The sequence below is a fragment of the Styela clava genome, chromosome 2 (assembly GCF_964204865.1).
Source record: "Styela clava chromosome 2, kaStyClav1.hap1.2, whole genome shotgun sequence".
Taxonomy (NCBI): domain Eukaryota; kingdom Metazoa; phylum Chordata; class Ascidiacea; order Stolidobranchia; family Styelidae; genus Styela; species Styela clava.
The window spans coordinates 24478863-24499844 of NC_135251.1; the positions used below are offsets into that span (position 1 = coordinate 24478863).

A 20982-nucleotide genomic window follows, 5' to 3' on the forward strand; every position below is an offset into this window, starting at 1 on the left:
TGCTCGTCGCAACTTTTGCTAAATGTAGATTTTTGAGTTGGCGCTCAATTATCCTATAATTTTCTATGTACCGGTAATTAACCAATAAACAAATCTAGATTGCCTGACGTAAGGTACCTTTTCGATACACTGATTCGGACCTTTCCGATTACCCTAAAATTGTGAGATTTGCTTCATTTCATTATATATTTTATTGAAATGCCTTAGGAATTTGTTGTTAAGTCTTGTGTTTACGCTACTCGTCATTCCGTAGATATTTCGATCGCTGTGACTGTGAGTTGTTTCCCCAATGAAATTTTTAAAGTGGCAGCATGTCATGCCCATGAAAAATCACCATACTTCGTTTATTGTTAAGGTACAATTTATCATGAAGTCATATATGGTCGAAATAAAATATCAATACTATTATTCTATGTACTAATATAAATTTCTGTTTGTGAATGAAAAGATAAGTGCGTGTGAATACGTGTGTGTGTGTGTGCGCGAGTAAACGAACTGCACGCGAGGGCGATCGTCATCGAACGGATGGTATTCAGCCGAGGAAATGCCTTTGCTCAGTCAAGCAGTTGTTTGCCTAAGTTTTATCGTATATGTCGCACGAGACCGTTAAATAAATTTTAGGTTTGATACTAAATACATAAAACGTCCTGGTGTTTTTGGTGATATTTGCCTATTTCATTGAAAAAAAAAACTGGAACTTTATTTCTCATGTTAGTCATAGTTTATATAATACATGTTTTCTAATATCAATAATTTAGAGTTTTTTCAAACTGAAATTCGACGCTAATTACAGTCCAGTACCTTTTTAATGTTTAATTTACATACACATTCAGACTAATTCACCTTCCTTTCTAATTGGCTTCTTCCTATTGTCAGTCCGTCTGCGGCATAATGTACACAATAGCATTAGACACGGGTTGCCTTTCTCCTTTCTCGAAACGCCTTATCTAATACCTATTATACCAATCATCCTCGCGTTATTATCATAGGAAGTTTCTTTATATAGGTTGATTATATCGTATAGCAGACTGATTATCTCTTGGTGAGAAAACAGGATAATAGTTCGAAAGACAATAGGAAAACCATGCAGTGACAAAATTTGGTCAGAACTCGGAACCTCACATTAACAGGCTTTTAAAGTCTAACGTATAAAAGAGTACGGTAAAAATGTTAGCTGCTAAAATGTTAGGCAGATTAATTGTTAGATTGAAATTGACTATATCTGGTATGCCTTTTATAACGTTATGCATATTCAAGATTTTTATTAAATACAGAACAAGCCTTTTTAGATTCTCCGGTTACGCTAGGTTTTAATACTCCTTTCATGTGTTCCACTACATATTCCGTAAAATTGTCATCATTCAGTATTTATCAGGTAAAGAAATCGCAATTTTATTATAATTTAATCGTTCGACTGAATCGCAACCTCGACAGTGTGGTTAGTATTCGCAAGTCGCATTTTTTCTGAGCGGTATTTTAAGCTTAAACGGCGTTCAATTTAGTTTTCTAAAGAAACTAATAAAACTAACTTTTTTTTTCGTTTGCATGATACGGAATGTGTGATCATTATAGTCAAAATAAAATACAACCCGGGATTTGATTCTTCCGTGCTCAGATGGACCTTTTGAGCTTTGCAATGCAACATTTTTATGTATATGAATGTCTTTAAATTGTTATAATATAACAGTTGTTCGCGTTTGAATATGCTCATAATCAGTAGTAACATTTCTCAAATTCTTTGCAAATGTTCTTTATTTATCGGAGAATACCTACGTCGCCTTTTTTTAATTGAAGCACTCTAGGCCTAGTCATGCCTGGTACTATCCAATGGTTTCTAAATGTTACTTGTGAACGGAGATGTGAGAATCGATTCCACCACGCAGGAGTCAATCAAATATGGAAATATTTCTTCGAAAATTTTAAACAAAACGTTTTATGTGAAAACATCAGTATCGGTGAAAATACCACTGCCAAAGACATTTATTCAAGGGTATCTCCATAAAAAATATTTATGAACTTTATGAACAAAATGTCAAAATATATTCAATTTTTTTGGAATGAGAATCAAAATGTTTCATCTGGAACATACTTATCGAAAGAAGATAATCTCCACGGTTACTTATGAGTATAATTCACGGCAACGGATTCAAATTCTTGATTCCATTAAAATGTGATCTCAATTTTGAATCAGAGGATAAGACAGTGCATGAGAATCATCGCGTCTTTTCACCATTTATTGGTAATTTGCGATAAATTTATCGGATTGTTTCAGCCGTGTGACGTCATTTTGAGACTGGACAAAGCTCGCAAATCATATTGATTTAGAAAGATGTGTTTGATTTAATTTTTTATAGCAGACGCAAGTTAGGCCAGTGTTGCGTGCTGTATTTTTATTAAATTTGGGTACTTTCACGACGTGTCTCATTTTTTGTTGGCTGTAGATGTTTTCTTAAAGACGCATGGGAGGCAGCGGAAATGATTTAATTAGATTGTATTTGCGTTGTGAGAAACGGAGATCCATCTGATAGCGTGACGGCAACAATGGCAAAAGGCTGAGAATCGCTGCTTTATGTTGTGTAGCATCGGTACTGATACAAGTCGCACTAAATTCCTGATTGGGACGTGTTTTATGTGACAGTATGGTTATTGTAAAATAAGATAAGGTGTGTGATAATTTTAAACTGCCGACAACTTTGGCGACACCTTTTTATAATTTGTTATCTTTCATGTCAATGTTACTGTTATATTGAAATGACTGAGAAATGAAAAATAAGTCAAAATCAACGTTTTATAAGTGATTCCTCAACTGTATATCCATATAAGATGTACCGACCGATATATTATCGCCCAACAAACTGCACACTGTTGGCCAAAACCAAAACTTGCTTCGCCATATGACTGTATAAAATCAATTCTCATGGCATACCTTGGTACCAAATTTTCCTTATTCGCACCTCAACTTAAGATGATATATGAATATTTGGAATCTAATATTTTATTCCTTTACTATGGGTCTTTGATTTTGTATATGTCTGTGTCGTATTTGAGGTGAGGCATCTGTTTATATGCTATGTTTTGTAAAGGGTGTTGACTCAGCCCTCAGTTATTCCGCATGCTGCCAACATAACGGGGGTCCGTACGGTTTACCCGACTTATTCCGTAACTAAACTTTCATAAATCAGTTTTTAAAGTCAACGTAGCCATTCTCAAAACTATTTTTTAAGCAGGAATTAGGTTCACGCCAAGTGCAACTCATCAATTTTTTAACGATTTTCAAAATGACATGTACTAACGCTAAATAATCCTTCGCCATTTTCTTTTTGTGTTAGAACTTAACGCAAATTTAACTCCACTCCAACAACATCAGCGTGAAAATCGGACTTCAATTTTTCATCGAATAAAAATTCAAAGAAAACTTGCATATACAACGAACGGACTACCACAGTCATTTGGGATTTATCAGGAATTACTTTCACCATCCGTTTTCGTCCATCCTCTCGTGTAGCGGATCATTAGTATTCATGTGGACCATCACGGGAGAAAGTATCTCTTAATTTCATAAGACCTTTTTCTCTCGTTGTCCGGAAACGCTCATTCACATGCAACCACGTTTGTTCGTTTTACTGTAGTCGTATTCAACCGACGAACTGCATTAGCAACTGTGTCATGAATCTATTGCCGTTGCTGCCATGGAAAGAAAGAAAGAAGCCGATTTATGTCGCATCGATTGGTGGTGAGTTTTATTAACTTAATTTGAAATATCATTGTATTTTCTAGTACGGTATGCGGATTCACTGGGATTTGATACCACGCAATATTTCAATGATTTGATTAAACTAAAAAATAAATTTATATTTATAAGTAGTACCATTACTGTAATGACAGCAGCAGCGCTGGGACTAGCATTGGCAAACTTGGTAAAATTGGCCTTACACCCGAAGTGTTGCAGCCAAATTTCAGCTTTATTTCGGATGCGGATTTCAACTTTACAAACGTTTTTCAATCGATCATAAATTTTTTTTTATATTTTTATGACATGAAATAGTTTCAATAAGTCCCATGTAGGGTTTATATTACGCAATTCGCTCTGAGTTAGATCTATCTTTTAGTTCCGAGGTAATGTATCACTCATTAAATGATTCATCAAATTTGACAATTAAAACAGTGTCTATTTGTTACATTCTGGTTAATTTTCAATTATCAATAACCGTATACTGTTATTCGCTAAATTATGTTTTCTCGATTAAACTTTTGAACAAAGGAACGCATCCGTTATTAAGAATTCGCCATGTCACGTTTTTTTGATCAAGCAATAAACAGGTCATTTTAAAATTTTGAAAACGGAAGTTGCCCACTCTTAGACTAACAAAGGTTGTGTGATTAGCTGTTATTCTTTGACGTTGATATAAATCATTAACTCACACGCCCTCATCTCCGTGGTTAACGCCATTTTCCTCCCACAATATATGGCCAAGGATGGATAGCGCTTGGGGATGCTCTCCGCCCGCCATGATGTAACAATTCCAGGTCAATAAAATAGTGATTAAATAGATCAACTATTTAAGACAAATTCAATCGTCATTTCTTTGTTTTATTTTTTTTTTCTTATTTATGCTCACTTTGCGGTCTTGTGCGTGCGATGTTGAATGAATCAACGTGCACTTTTGAAGGGAAGGTGTTACTTACTATAAAATACAACATTCGTTGCATTGGTGTACTTTTCCAGAGGAATTACGAAAAAGCGTGATTGCAGCGAAAAATATTTGCAACCACGTTCTCTAGTCGATTACTTTACCGATCTTATGCCAGATTCTGCTATTCTGGACTTCTCCACTTTCTCCGCCTAGAATAGTATTCCTGAATTTGTTTTACTCCGGATGTCTCTGTCAGCTCTTCTTATGCAACCGCATTGATCTGAAATACACTCTAGTCCTGTTGCATTTGCTATACGCTTAGTCGACGGCGACATGACTTTGATAAATATTTGATAGCTTATTTCTAACTTTTAGATTACCGGTTCTAAACTTCGTCCTGAGTCAATACTGCTTCTAAGCATACGAATGCGACCTCGATTCGACAGAACTTTCACTAAGAAATGATTAACCCTCATTTTTTGTACAAATGCAACAGAGAAATTGACCCCAACGACTTAGTTAACAATACTATAATATCGATTTCTTTGTTCCCTTGAAATACTGTTCAAACAGTTGTCAAGTTGACCTGTTGCTTCATACTATATGACATTTTTGTTTGAAGTTTTGTGTTTTCTGTTTTTTCTAAAACAAGTTATGCAATATTTATTTCTCTTCGATTTATCGCAGTAAACTTCAGGTCCATCATTCAAGTGTTGTACACCAACGTATTGCAATTACAACATATAATCCCGCTTTGTGTCGTTTCTCATCACAATATAAAAAAAATAATTATTGTATATATGTTAGTTATGTATAGAATTATGCAACTTTGCATATTTTTAACATTTCTTTTTTGTATTTCCATTCTGTCGTATAATGACTTCGCGACTAATTTAATTTAAAAATATCTAAAATTGCATAATTTCCGTCCAATGCTTATACCACTTCCGTTTTGGTTTTGATGGTTAATACCATTTTTGAAAACCCTCACATTATATACATTTTATAACTCAATTCCATTCATTACATTTTTGTTCATATTTCATGTTATATAATGTGAGGCTTTCCAGGCCGGGAGGGTTTCCGCCCAATGGTCTCATTTAATTGATTTTGAGGAGGATAATTTACTTTGTGTATATCTAATGTTCCCCTGAATATAGAACACTAAACGGAAACAGTTTTATCGTTGTTGAGGGAGGATTGGAAAGATCCCCAAAAAAGCAATGGGAGGTATATATTGGAAAAGGTTGAGAACCACTGTTATAATATTGCTACATTGCCACTATGTTGCGTTATGCGTTATTAAAATGCCCTAATCTTGTATTTGTCGGCTTATTGAAATACGTTTTCATCCTATATTAGATTTCGAATTTTAACAAAATTATGACTTAAATTACAAACAATAATTTTGTTACCCTGGCGGCTTGTCTGCTAAATATCTATTGTATGAATGAATTTTGTTTAGTTACATTTCCGATTTAAGTCTGATTGATATGACTTGTGTGTGAACGTGGGACCTATTGGCGAGCCCTGAATAAAACATCAATCTGATTCACCCCCTTAACCGCTAGTTGACAACCTTTCGGGTGCATCGGACCATTCAGACGTGCTCATGTTTCTTAAGCTGTGCAACTGATATTCTATACCAGTGGAAAAATAACTTATTCGGAACGCTGGTTTAACGACGATGTCAACTGCAAGGTTTTGAGACTTCCTTTACCTTCTGTTACGCCTTGTGCTTGTCAATGATATTTACGATTTCCTTCTTTGGACATAAAAGGGGAATTTTGTTCCTGTTAAAATTCATGTCATTCGGCTTTGGGGCATTTATATCTCAAGCAGTTTTAATTATATCACAACTGCTAATACTCAATATGAGTCGCCTATAATAATAAAATAATGTTGGCTCGGAACCGTGCTTCTATGTCTATGACGTCGTTCTATTTTTTGAACAAAGTTTATTTGCAGTGTTTTGGGTATATCAAGAAAGTTTCCTGCAACCACCAAACTGTGGCTTATCGAGTTACCCATGTTACTCCTACATAGTGACTTAGTGTTGCCGAGGTTATGGCTCAAATATTTTCGAAAATATCCAAAATTGTCATTATGTCATGTATTATTTGTGGGCTTATTTCTCCTTCGTATTAATAGAATAATTAAATTTAAAAATTTAGACTTCAACGTAGACCTTGTTTCTTAATATATTCTGACAACCAGAAATAAGCCGAGTTGCTTTGCTGGAATTACAAACACGTAACCAGGTAATTGGCTGACAAATTTGTAGAAAGAACTTCGCGTATTATTCTCATTAAAAGTCTGCGAAAATTGACGCCCACGCGCTCTTGAATTTGGAAAATATAATTATGATCGTCGTTCACCTCACACTTCAACAAAAAGGGCGTAACAAATTTCGTCGACAATTCATACAAAAATTTATTCGGGTTGTCGAACTTTCGTTTTAGGTATTGTTCATTGCAATACAAGTGAGTTTCGAATTACTTGAAGGACATCCTCGTGCTTAATGCCGCTCTTCTCATAAATCTGCCGCGCAACAGCGATACTCGCTTATGACACTATCGCATTTCATCTTGAAAGACAAGAAAAATCCTAAAAAACAATAAAATGCAATCTGATTCTGGCGGAACTGTGTAATGATATGGTATAAATTCTAAAATTTCACGTTTTATTTTGTAAGAAAGACAAGTTGTGTGCACTGAAATAAAGTGCATTGTAACACTGTAACTGAATATTTAAAAACAACCCACTTCAAATAGTGAAAGATGCTCAGTATTGGCGTAGTTAGTGGGATTCATTGCTCCAATTTTTATTATCACTGTATTAAAATTAGCAATTGACACTCCAATTTTGTATTTGAAAAAATTGATGTTTCCGGAAACTATTATTTCAAACGATCGGCGCCGTTATGTATTTTATCACTGAAACATATCCCGTGCAAATAGAATGGACATGCAAGCCAATATGGCAGTTAGTTGGGAATCGCCTATCGCTTTCGTTTTATTTCTGTTATCTTATATTCCTTCGGCAAAATGCACGAATTAACTAAATAGCAAAACAAACAGACTATATTATATGTATTAAACTGCTGTTAAATGTGACTAATCTGTTTTCGCATTTCATTCTAGCGACAGACCAATCGTCAGAGTACTTGGTACAGTTATGACGAGAGACGACACGTTGGGCGGGTGGGTTCCATATTTGAATGGAGGTCAGAGTAAAGTAGGAATTCATGAAAGTGTAGACGGAAGAAGATATCGAATCTATGGATGGAGGGTCAACGATAAGAAGGTTTGTAACGTACTCACTTTTTTACCTTTCTTTTTAATGATTTTTAATTATTTTTCTTTATTACGGCTCTTGTACCGCTCGACTTATGAGTAACGGGGAATGTATTAAATTATCTCCAAATATCAGATAACCTTCTATTTTCATGGAAGAGAGTTGCCAAAAGACGCTAACTGTAAGTTTTTCCGACATGGATATCTCAAAAAAAGGGAATTTTCGCCTTGGCTAAAGACGTTTTCCTGTTTTTGAAGAGTTCTGTTGTTTCAGAGAGAATCGATCAATAATCAATATTCCATTTAAATTAAATTTACCAAAGGTTCCATAAACTAAAGTCCAATGCAATTTTTAGAGCAACATGATCCAAATTTTTATAAGTACCGGAATTGTTTCAAATGTCAAAACTTGAAGTTCATTACAGAGTTTTTTCATTATGTTGATTGTATTGTTGAGTTTATTTTACTTGTGAGTCAATTTTAAATTGAAATATTACACCCTGAGCAGGATGTTTCTATCTGAGTGAGTGTGTGCGGCCTTGCACCGAACAAATTTTCTTAGAAGAAAAAACATGTTATAAATTGAAATACGGACAGGATCTGAGTGAATGTACGTGGCCTCGATTTGAGCATATTCTCTAAGAAAAATAATGAATTTTGATTTGAAACATTACACCGTTAGCAGGATGTTTGTATCTGAGTAAATGCGCGTGACCGTGATTTGAGCAAATTTCTCAAACTAATCAATTTGAATTGAAACAAACACACTGAGCAGGATGTTCTTATCGGAGTGAGTGTGTGTGGCCTCGCATTGAACAAATTTTCTCAGAAGAAAAATCTATTTTGAATTGAAACATTACACCGTGAGCAGGATGTTTGTATCTGAGTGAGTGCACCTTGCTCACAGCAAATTTAAAAAATGATGTTTTTCAAACAAGCAGAAGAGTCCCCTGAGTGAATGCGCGTGACCTTGTTTTAAGCTAATTTTCCTAAAAACAAGTCAATTTTAAATTGAAACAAACACCCTGAGTCGGATGTTTCTTCTTTCGGCAGAATTGTGAATTAGGATTTCTGACAAATCAATCATAAATTGTACTGAACTACGATCATAACAGCTCTGTGGAAAAATTGTTATTTTTAATCTTTTTTAATAACCAGCGACCCAGATCGATTTGTTGACCAAAGATTTTCAAAACGAAATCTCGCGCAAAATTTTAATTATTCACAACATTTCTAGATCCTTGACGGCCGTTGCTCTAGCTTGTATTTGATACCATAGTTTTATATCTCGTTGGCTTGCATGTTAGGCCATGCATAATTCGCTCTTAACAAGTCTTTCTTATTAGTTAAGCCCCTGTTGAAAGATATATCTCTGTTCCTTAGACTTGTATTTGTTTGTTTATAATATCCCTGTCACCTTCAAATGAACTTAATTCATTTTGTCGTTATTCAATCATCAGGTTTTCATTCCAGTGCGCCTTAGAAGTATATGAAAGGTTCTGTAAGCCGGTTTTACGATATTGCTCAATGTACTCCGGCAGTGTTCCCCTAATTTAATTAGAAACGTTACAATCTTGAACTCTACTCAAACTCTTTGAGAACAAAGGATAAAAAGTAACATTGCTAAGTGAGATCATAGAATTTTGATTCGGCCTGATGCTGCCAAGACGGCCCGCACTTCCACAGGAAGAAATTAACGTTGGGAACACTGAGCCAGTTCGTTAACGTGTTATTAGGTATTTCCTGTTTGTGTTATTTGAATAGGCGACTTTCCTTTGCTGTACAACATAAATTGAGTTCGTAGGGATGACTCACCACGAAGCGGTAGTAATATTCCCAGAATAATATAATGGAATGCCGTAAATTCACAGGTAGACCACATATAAATGGTATTTTTATCTCTTCATTTGGTTCGACGGCATAGGAAATTCGATTTTTTTAATTTTGTTGAAAATGTCATACTAATCCCTAATAATTGGATACTCCTCTAAAAACAGAATAAACTTATTTATTTCTACGAAAATGGAGAAAATTTATTGAACACTTGAACTTCTGTTTGTGTATGATTGTACTCAAAAGTTTCAATAATCTTGAGCGGTTTGCACCATAAAAGTTATGTTCTCACTTGAATACGTTTCATGCGTCCTGTTTTTTGGAGTCACTCTGTACTGCTGGCCAACATATCAAACTTGGAAAATTCTCGTCCAATCTTTTTGCCCTTAATAAATGATATTCAGGATGACAAAGAATAGATCTGTGATCATCACGGTTTCTGTCGTTTCAGATACGAAATATGTAGGTTCCGTATTTGGAAAAAAAAATTTGCTGATACTATTTCCCGAAATTAAAGTTTTATTATTTTCTGATAACATGGATAGATCACCATCTGAATAAAAATTTGCCCCAAATATTGCTCATTATCTGACGAAAATTTTCTATTCCGACACGTATTATTAATGGTGATAGCAGCATCAGTGAGACGGCGTGAATGAATTTGTGCTCTTATGCTAGTCTTACCAGTACCGATCTGAATTGCCGTGGGCTTGATATGCAACAGAGTTCCACGAAAGTCACATAGGTCACTCACAGTACTGCTGTTGGATACCGTCGTGTATCGTGTCCATATATTTGACCATTGCGCTCTTGTTTGCGCAATGGATGACAATAATAGATTATAAATTATGTTTATGCCTGCTCAAGCTACGTTGTACTGGTGCTGATTTTTTCGGCCTGAATGTATGTAGCATTTTATCCCTGAAATCTCTATCAGACTTTCTATCGAATTATTGGTCATTGCGGCGAATGAATTACCGTGAATATTTATCTGTAAACTTTGCGAAAAAATTTAAGAGGAAAATATCTTTACGTTTACTTTCTTTACAGGTGACATTAGATTGTTTCATTCAACGTCATATGGTGTTCCACGAAACAATCGGAACTTTTCATCATTGGAAGATTGGTGACAGTAAAATGGGGTTGACCTTTTATACTCCTGCGGAAGCAAGGTCATTCAATAGGGGAGTTCGAGTTGCACTAGAAAAGTTGGCAAGAGGTGAGTTCATTTTCCTTATTAAAGCGCCGCGGTGTCAGCGACGAATGACAAATAAGCTTTTGAAAGTCTTAGCGGTTTCTGGCGACTTACCAAATGGGAGATAGAATTGAGAGATGTAAGGCGACTCATGTATCAGATCTGAACTTGATAACTTTATTTTGAATAATTCACTACGAAAAACCTGTCCCATTAAATACCAAGCCCTCTTTAGAAATGAATGTATGCGACACTTTCATCTATTATCGTGAAAATACATACAATTATTCATTATAATTTATCACTATTTTGGGTTTGGATTCGCGAGGAATACAAAACGTCTTAGTCTTAGTGTGTGTATATAAGTAAATAATATTAGTAATATTAAACACAAATGCAAAGTATGCAAAATTAGTCTTGACTAGGTAGTTAACATCTATAAGTCTGTCCAGACAGCTTTCCTATGATCAGCCGGATATCTCACGATACTTGTCACGCAATCGTTGTTTTATTTGTATCGCAATGACTTGTGTAATTATGAACTCCCTAGTTAATATTTCCACGCCATCGAGTCATAGATAAATATCATTCGACACTTATCTATGATTGTTTCCGCATTTCCGTCCAAACATGCAATTTACACTATCGATTGTTGTGTTCTCTCTTCTCAAGTGGCGGCTTGGTGTTGAAATCGCTCTGCATGTCGCGGACACTTTCTCATTACTCGTTTTGTGGACCAACTCGACTCGGGTTGGCGATGGTTTATCTGAATTATCGCGCGTCCTTCCGCTCTGGTTTTGTTTGCGGCGAAAGGCTGGATTAAGCCCAGAACGATTCTAGCTTAGAACGTGGTTTTTTCATTTATATATTTCATATTCACCGCAGTTACAATACTGCTGTCACGTGTTCGTAAACACTGTTTGTGAGTGTCCGTATTTAATCGAAAAAGTCGGTGTTACGCAATATACCGCCATTTTAAACTTCCCTACTTTTTACTGAGAATAATTAACATAGCTTTTGACATAATGATACCAAGGAAAAAAAATTTCAAGGTCTGAAGCCATTAAAGCCACTTATTTGATTGATTATATCCCTTGGGCATAAAAGTATTCACAATCGTGTATAAAAATGTAATCAGCTGACTTCCAAGCTATGCTTTTTTTTATTCATACTAACTATTACTAGATGTGGTGATATACACGAAAAGAATTATATGCGTTTGTGTCGCATACATCACTATACATACAGACAACTTCAAATTCCAAAGCAATTCGTTGAAATTTTCAATCCTGCGAAAGCCAGGGAGCCTAAATCTCAGTCCTTCACATTCCCGACAAAATATGGTGATTCTATTTGAGAATAACGTCATATTCAAATAGCAATATACGACGCCGTCTTGTCCCATCTGAGTTCATCGGCGCTCCCTCGCCAAATTGTAGCGGTATTTACACCAGATCAAAATCTTGCACTAATTGTAGCAGTCAGAAAAATACTTCGCGCGGTAAATTTTAGAAATCAAATTTTAAAATTCGTTCATCTGAATTGAGGGAAAATTTTATATTATTGGCCCGTGGCTTGATCGAAAGATTTTGTAAATAATGATTCTAATAACATAAAAACAAAACTCAATAAACGAGAAAGCGATCGGAATTAACATTAATCATTTGGCGATATTAGCAATTGAGTTAAAATATTTACCCGGTAACATAATGTGAGCGATTTTATACCAGAATAATCACAATGAAAGTAATGTGTTTACTAAATGTACACAATAAAACGGTAATTTTCAGATCCTTTTAAAAATAATGGGCCGCTCCGTCTATCAATAGTGTAGATATTACTATTGAGTAAATAAAAAATATTTCCGGCTGCGTCGTTTTCATTACCTTGTCCGCGTCATGGCAATATAAAGTGATCGAGCTTTGGGAGTTTCGATTTGCTTGATCAAATGTTGACGTTGTAAAGTTCACCGGAGACTTGAAAAATATAATTTATTGTGCAAACTGGTATTGAGAAATGACCGATGAAAGCACTGGTAATACGCACTTTATTTTCAGCCGGTCAGGCCTTTTTTTTTCGAAAAACTCAATCATCAATTTTTATAATCACGAAAAATAGTTGATCGATAAACACTTACTATTGCAGTTTACATGTCATAGGAAGAAATCGACAACTTTAATGACATGCACTTCAAAATGCCTAATGACCCCCAACAGCTATATTTGAATGTGAAGTCCATGTTAAAAGTTCCTTCAAAATATGAATCAAACGTTTGTGCATAACATGTGAATCACACCGTTCAAAAAAACAAAACATCTTTGCCATTGCAAACGACCGTTACAACTTGTCAACTAATCAATTTAGAATGTTTTTAATGAAAAATAAAATACGTTAACTCAATTATTTAGATTAAACCGGATGTTATCATATTTGTTTGAGGTCATTTGTCATGGAACATGGAATTGATTCAATCACTACTGAGATATGTTTTGTTATTACGAAAAAATATAACATTTGCATAAATTATGTCTGTAGTAGATTGGCACTGGTGATGTTTTTTTTCTAAAAACTTGTAATTTGCATTACAGCTGTTTCCAGGCAAGGAAATGGCTGTGCCAACTGCCAATACTGCAGTTAATTAACGTCCGAGTTTCATTCAAAGCTCATTACATTCTTTATGTAATCACAATGGTCGAATTATAAATTGATCATCATTCATCAGTAATGTACTTGTATTGCTTGTAAATTTTAAGCATTAAATATTTCTTGTGATATCATCATGATATGACAATATAAAAACTAAATTTTTATTGACGAATATACAAATTGACTGTATTGACATTTGCATAGACTGTGCTCATGTATTGATAGAATAACTTTTCTTGAACTGTATGATATATTTGAGAAGACTAGAAATTATGACTACCATCAAATTATCCATCAACGAAAATTAAACTTTGAATACTCCTATATGGGTAAAAAAAACCTGAGTTTACAAAAATTAAACAATTATTTCTTATTGATAATGGCCTGCATGGTATAAATACACACAATTTGTTATACCCTAAATCAGTGGCGCAGCCAGGGGGGATCGGGGTCGAAACCCCCCTTTTGAATTTTTTTGAAAACTGAAAAAGTCGCCGATAACGCGTGCAATTGCCTTCTGCTAAAATCGCCGATTGTTTTCATCAGCGTGGCGTGTTATTTAGGCCGTAAACGCCCCAACATTGGTGTTTATTCTCTCCAAATCACAAATTTTTCCCAAATTGTGCGACGGTAACAATGATAAATATTTTCTTTTTGTTCTCGCACGGGATTGTGAAAACTGAAAAAGTCGCCAATAACGCGTGCAATTGCCTTCTGCTAAAATTGCCGATCGTTTTTATCAGCGTGTTATTTAGGCCGTAAACGGCTTTACATTGGTTAATTATTTTATTTTTGTACTTGTACGGAATTGTGAATTCGGTGAGAGTTATTATACGTTCATCGGCGGCGAGATTAATCTGAAGTATGTTCAATCAATTCAGTCAGTGTTAAAAGTACATCCCAAATTTGTCGAATACGCAAAATAGAAAAATACTTATCAAAACAATATATTATCGGGCAATTTACCACACATTTGTATGTCCGCGGCTTGTGTTGTTCCAGAGTGGCTTTTGTTTTGTTGACGCAACCGTAGGTTAAATTGAAGACAATTAAATTAATAAAGCAAGACATTTTAAATATGCCGGTATCGGTCATAAATTGATTACTTTGCACAAGAGGAAAATCATTTTTTGTTAAAAATGTCGGCGTCATCGCGGTGACTATTATTGACGGCACTAGGAATTTCCGATTTCGAAACCCCCCCTTTTGAAAATCCTGGCTGCGCTTGCCCTAAATATTAATCGAATTAAATTTTTTTCAGTAGCTGAATACACAAACAGCAGTGCCAGTAGTACATGCAGTCGACTGTCTGATGATCATCAGTCGGTAAGTTGTTGTTCTTTCAAAAAATTTGTACCTTGGAACCTTATAGTTCAACTCCTTATTCTGTGCTCAACTCCTTTTCCCATTTTTTAATTTCTTCATTACCCCAATTGTGCATAACAACTCCGTTTCCGTTTGTTGTTCAATCTATAATGAATCATTAGGTAGTGGTATGTACAACTCGCACTCTGGATTTTTACAGTTTGAATAGTTAGAGGTAAAATTTCACCCTTCACGGTTCACGGTTGTGAAGCGCTGAGAAGGTCAGTCTTTTTTAATTGGTGATTTTTTGGTTGACTATACCCATTTACTGACTTAGAACATTTTGAAATTACTTGAACGACGCTTGATATATAATATAACACATGAATGTAAGAGAAGCTGGTAGTAATTTTGCGTTAAACGGTCCTTGGGCAATCCTGTCAAAATGTGTGTTGATGCTTTAAATTAAACTAGGAGTTTATTTTTTACTCAGTCTTGCACTTCGTCTGCTTCATCCACTGGATCGTCATCACCGTGTGAAAAATCAAATTGTACAAGAACTTCTCGGACATCTTGTGAAAGTAAAAAGAAGTTGTCCACATCATCTAATTCTTCATCCTCATCGAGACACGGAAATCGTAAGCATTCTCCGAGTGTAAAACAAGGGAGATCACGCCGTGCCACTCATAATTCAACATCATCAAATACCTCCACACAGGTAGGATAATATCAGTAATCTTTTTCTTTATTGGCATACCTTTTTTTGAGAAATTTAGTTTATTTTCTGATTATATACAGTTCGTCTAGAATATTACTCAAAGCAGCACTATAGGAGAGGAGAAAAGCTCGTTTAAACGTGAATCTGCATGAAAACACCGAAATACTAAGATATGCAGTTAAATTCCTGCTTGTGAAAACAGGCAGCATGAAACTTAAACCGATTTACGTCAACATGACCAGGAAACAATTCTCGAAAGTGAATTCAATAAAGCATTAGTTCGAAGGAACCCATAGCCATAGCCAAAGTTACTATAATAACCCTACCAACAGAATTAAGCACCCGAGAGAACATAAATTATGACCGCTACACATTGACAGCTTGTTGGTTAGGATCAGTCTCCTGTAACTGATGACATCACTGATCGTGCTCAGCCATCTGGGAAAAGACTAGTTGCCACAAAATGACAGTTATACTCATAATATAAACCAGGGTTTTGCAACATTTTTGTCGGTGGGCCATATAACCAGCTTCAGGCATCTAGTCGGGCCACACAAAAACTCAAGTTATTCCATGCATGCAACGAATTAAGCAATAATTCTTACAATGCCAAATATTATTTATTCACAATTTTAGTGGAACATTTTAAATTTTGAGTTCTTACATGATTTTTTATCGACAGTAGCATGCCAGAGCGACAAGAGCAAAAAAAACATTTTATTTTCTTACCCATGTGAGCACCTTTTTAAACATAAACTGTCGGATTAGATAGGATAATCTGAGTGTTGACAAGGGCCCACACTAAATGGCTTGGCGTTTAGTTCGCGGGCGGCCTGTTGCACACCCCCTACTATAAGCAAATTAGAATTTTTTTATATTTGAAGTATTTATACACCTTCGCTAAAAATAAGCGAATAATGTGATAACATGACTGTTATTCCAAATGCTTTGACCATTAGGCTATTATGCCCACTAAGCTTACTATAAATATTTCTCAATTTCAGAATCGTGCCATCCATACCCACCATATACCGTCAGTACCAGCCGTAGCTGCAACTCCAGCGTTGTCTTTATTGTCATTTTGTGACACCCCGTCTCCAGTTGATCTAGGACAGCCGCATTTCAGATATCCACTTCCTCAACAGCAGCCATACAAACCGAACCTGACATTTTTAAACAGGATTATTGCGAAGGATAGCTCGCATTTTGAGCTTTCTGCTCTTTCTCATTCATCACCTCAAACACCATCGAATACAACGTGCAAGGAACCTGAAGTGCCAACTATGCCGCCAAAATTGGTAAATAAATCATTTATTTGTTATTGTTCGGGGAAACACAAATTAGTTTTTTCAAGTAATATAAATTAGTAGAATTTTATGTTCTGAAACTTTGAATCTATTTGTCCAAAGATTTTGACTTGCGGGCATAGGATTTTAGTTTAAAGTGCTTGATCATTTAGGGGCGCTCCAGAAGTGTGTGTACCTATATAATGGTAACTAATTTTGTTCTCCTACTTCACATCAAGTTGTGTAAAGGGACTGAAACTTATGGGCAGGGGGTATATTCACTTTGCCAACACAAACAGTCCCCGAACTCGTAATAGAGCTAAAATGAGGAAAATCTGAATAAAATTATGGCCTAACCCTAACCTGGTAGACACACTACGGGAGTACCCATTTAGGTATTTGAAAAATTTGATTGTGTTTGATAGATATTATCTTATGGTTATTTACTCATCCTTTTTTTACTCTTAAAATTATGACATATTGTACCAAATACATGATTGTCTAAATCATTAAATTGTTCAAAATTATAAATCATATTAGATATGTATTAATGCGAGACTTCCTGATTTCCATATTTGTGTTTGCATTTCTGTTTTTTGTTTTTATTTTGTACTATTTTCCTTAACGCAAGATAGATGTTAATGTTCCATTATAACATCTTTTGAAGAACTTAATTTTATATTTGCTGCAAGAATTAAAATAGAGCCTTAAACCTGTTATGAAGATAAAAGCAAGCAAGAGTAGTTTGTTTTTGCTGTAGCACTGTTTACCACTGCCCCACCACCAATAACAATTTTGATGCCGCTCATGAATTAAAAACTGAGCATCTGATGCTTTCTATTTTTCTCAATGCCCCTTTTTCTATGCTATTAAAGTCCTTATCTTAAGAATTAGTCTATCAAAGCAAACCTTTGAATTTAGGTACATCGGTTTGGAAACGAAGATTGTGATCCTGTTGATGACCAAAGTAAGAATAACGAGAGGGCGATCTCATCAATTCACTCTCCTCCAAGTCTAAACAATCAACCTCACCAGCATGAGTCTTCTCGATCACGAAACAGACGAGTGCCTTCAAATGAAGGCCGCCAAAGGGCACACCATTATGGCAGACCCCGGCACACAAAAACACCTTATCTGGACAATGCCAATCGTTTGCGTGACTTGAAACCAACAGAGCCTAATTCCTATGTGCTTTTTTCTTCTTCTAAACCTGCCACTTCCCACAGTTCACAGCATATTACAGGTAGAAGTCTCACCACAATCGGTGCATCTTTGCCTGGTATACGTCCAGAGTACAAGGCTTTGGGACAAATGACTTTAGTTGATGGTTTTCAGTATCACCCAATTCTTTCACCGGCAACTACCAGTCCACAATTTCAGCATCCGCAAACAGGTGCACTTTCTATTATGGCATCTACAATGGATGAGGCACCATTTTATAATCGTACTGATATGTATTTCACCTCGAACATTGACAGCATAAAAGACGATGCCATTATTTATGAGCCAGGCAGTAGTCTGATTTCCAGCCCAAATAAGTCTAAAATTAAAGACTGTTATTATGATGAAAGCATGAGTGATTTTCAACCACACTCTAGCTGTTCTCTGTGCTGTTGTCCTGGTATAAAATTGAGACCAAGGCGACGTAGTAGTTCCAGTCATAATCGTATTAATGAAGACTTGGCAGAAAGATCGAGATGTACGCGCTGTCGAGAAATGTTTAATCATGAAAGCAACAAACCTGGATCGTGCAAGTACGCACCAGATAAATGCCTCGAAAACATTAATAAAGTCACTTGTATGTGCTGTGTGAGCTCTTTATTCTATCACTGTTGCCGTGATGATGAAGGCGATTATGACGAACAGCCATGCACATGCACTAGCAGAGATCGAGGTAGATCAAAAACTCTGCGACGTTGGTCAGCGCTCGCTGCTTTAAGTGTTATTTTTCCATGTCTGTGCCTTTATCCACCATTGCGAGCATGTCATAGTTGCGGCGTTGCTTTTCATTGTTGTGGCGGCAAACATCAAGCATCCTATTCAAGCACAAAAAGCACTGATAAACAGCCTAAACGATGACCGGACTCTATATCACCATATACATTGTCCTGCTCGATGGACCTGGTTGCATGCAATGCACAACTAAAGCAACCAAACTCAGGGATGCTTATTAGTTAGAATGCTCACTTTTTTCAAATTGCATAATTTTTAATGGCATGTATGGTAGAAACAATTTTTTGCGATCTTTGATTATGTATTGAGAAATTGTTGGCACATAAATCATGAAAACTTTCATTAACATTTATACTGTCGATTTTCAATGGGTTTGCTACGAGCAAAATTTAATAATTCATGTCACCTTGAAAGGAAAACCTTACATCAATGGATATGTGAAAGTTAATCTTTTATGTCACCTTTATGTAAAACTTCAAAAAGCAAATACTAAACGATTATTGTTATATTGAAGCATACATCATAATAATTAGTGAGTTAACAAATGTATTGTAATCATCATTTTTATGAAGTACTCAAAATTTGATTGTTTTTCAAATACAGAGAAGAGTGCTATAATATCTGTCAAAGTTATTTATGAAAAGGCGTGATTAGCACTATTATCATACTTTGTCTGAAATTCTTTAATGTATGGTTATAAATATATTGTGCTACCAAATATAATTTAAAATAATACATAATACAAATTTTATTTTCTCAAATTATTGTGGTTCTTGGTTTTTATTTTTTTCCTACCTAGTTTGATAAATACATCATAAACCAATTATTTATTTCTGATTTGATGAAGCTTATTTCGTCAGCCCTATCGTATGCTCACAACTTTCCAGCAGAGTAATAGCCACTGTCATTGTGCCCACATGAGATATTGTACTTTTCGAAAAGCTGCTGCCAGTTTTCAGTAAAACATTACTTATTTTGTAGCACTTTTTGTGCAACGTTCTCATTAGAATTGCTAATTTAGTTTAATTAGAAAGTGGCATAGTAAATCTTCAAATACAAAGCAGGGAATTATTGTGCCATAGGATAGAAAATAAAATTGATAGGCAATAATAGAAAATGCGAAGGAATCAACGCCACTGAATTTTTGTGTGATCAATCTTTTGTTGTGATTGATATATCAAATATAGGAAGCTACACTCGTACAGGAACTTTTTTATTTTTTCATCACAATCTTGCTGAGTTCTGGTCTAGATGTTGATTTTACTTCAAACTTTCAGTAATTTTTCTTTTTATTGGTACACCGCAACAAATATAATAAAGTGGTACTCGTTGTGATGTCAAAAGTTATATCTCAAAAGCATTTACCATTTAGCTGTATGGTACAAATATAGCCTTGTCCATTCTCTTATAATAAAGAAAAGGTGTTTTACATTGTTGCTTTCATGTGATAAGTTTCAATTTTTACTTTTTTTTTTTATATATATATCGCAGCACTAGAAATGTTTTCATTTTGTAACTACATAAGGAAAGGCTGCTCATTGCGTGATCATCACTATGTTATGTTGATTTTGTTTTATCAAGGATTTTACCTTTTTTCACTGGCTCACACATGTTCAATTTTTCTGATGCTGATGCCTATCAGCGCGTGGTTAATTACTGTTAAAACTGAAATAATATGATCCCTTTAACTGCTTTGTGGAAAGTAATCAAGTCCCTATTTATAGCTAAAACCCAACGGCATTTTCCACCTAAGTTTTTCAACGTCTAAACGTTTTACTGTTTTTATTTTCATTTTTTTTACCTTTTTCGCACCAGACTTATGGATATGTTTTATTTCATGAAAGTAAACAAAAGTGACCATCGGATTATTGGTTTTGTGTTCATTTTGTCTAGCCTCAGATAGTGTTTATTGTCGCCGGCTGTTATTGTTATGTTAGAAAAAGTCCAGAATAATTTTTCTCTTGATTCATGGTAGCGTTAGTTATTCTTCCCACACATTGCTATACTCATTTTCTCAGGGTCTGAATTTCAGACTTAATGATGGTAATCGAAAGTAAAATTTTCTGCAAAATTTTACAGTCTATTGAGGAAGGTTTTGTAATTAGAGATGTTTCGA

The 20982-nt window shown here is 35.2% G+C and overlaps 1 protein-coding gene across 2 annotated transcripts; it reads left to right on the forward strand.

Annotated features, from left to right (window-relative positions):
• Window positions 1-1793: 1793 nt before the first annotated feature.
• On the forward strand, window positions 1794-20731 carry LOC120336778 (sprouty-related, EVH1 domain-containing protein 2-like). 2 transcript variants are annotated; one of them, XM_039404541.2, is made up of 7 exons: window positions 1794-3733; window positions 7778-7940; window positions 10814-10982; window positions 14866-14930; window positions 15403-15627; window positions 16632-16925; window positions 17835-20731. In XM_039404541.2, the coding sequence occupies exons 1-7, from the start codon at window positions 3690-3692 to the stop codon at window positions 18990-18992; spliced, it is 2118 nt and encodes a 705-aa protein (XP_039260475.2). In that variant the 5' UTR covers window positions 1794-3689; the 3' UTR covers window positions 18993-20731. The 2 variants fall into 2 exon arrangements, with proteins under 2 accessions (XP_039260475.2, XP_039260476.2); XM_039404542.2 differs by having other exon boundaries at window positions 14869-14930.
• Window positions 20732-20982: the final 251 nt, after the last annotated feature.

Coding starts and splice junctions, on each gene's coding strand:
- LOC120336778 (XM_039404541.2), top strand. CDS start 3,690: ATGGAAAGAAAGAAAGAAGCCGATTTATGTCGCATCGATTGGTG. Junction 10,983..14,865: donor ACTAGAAAAGTTGGCAAGAG/GTGAGTTCATTT, acceptor AATTTTTTTCAG/TAGCTGAATACACAAACAGC. Junction 14,931..15,402: donor TGTCTGATGATCATCAGTCG/GTAAGTTGTTGT, acceptor TTTTTTACTCAG/TCTTGCACTTCGTCTGCTTC.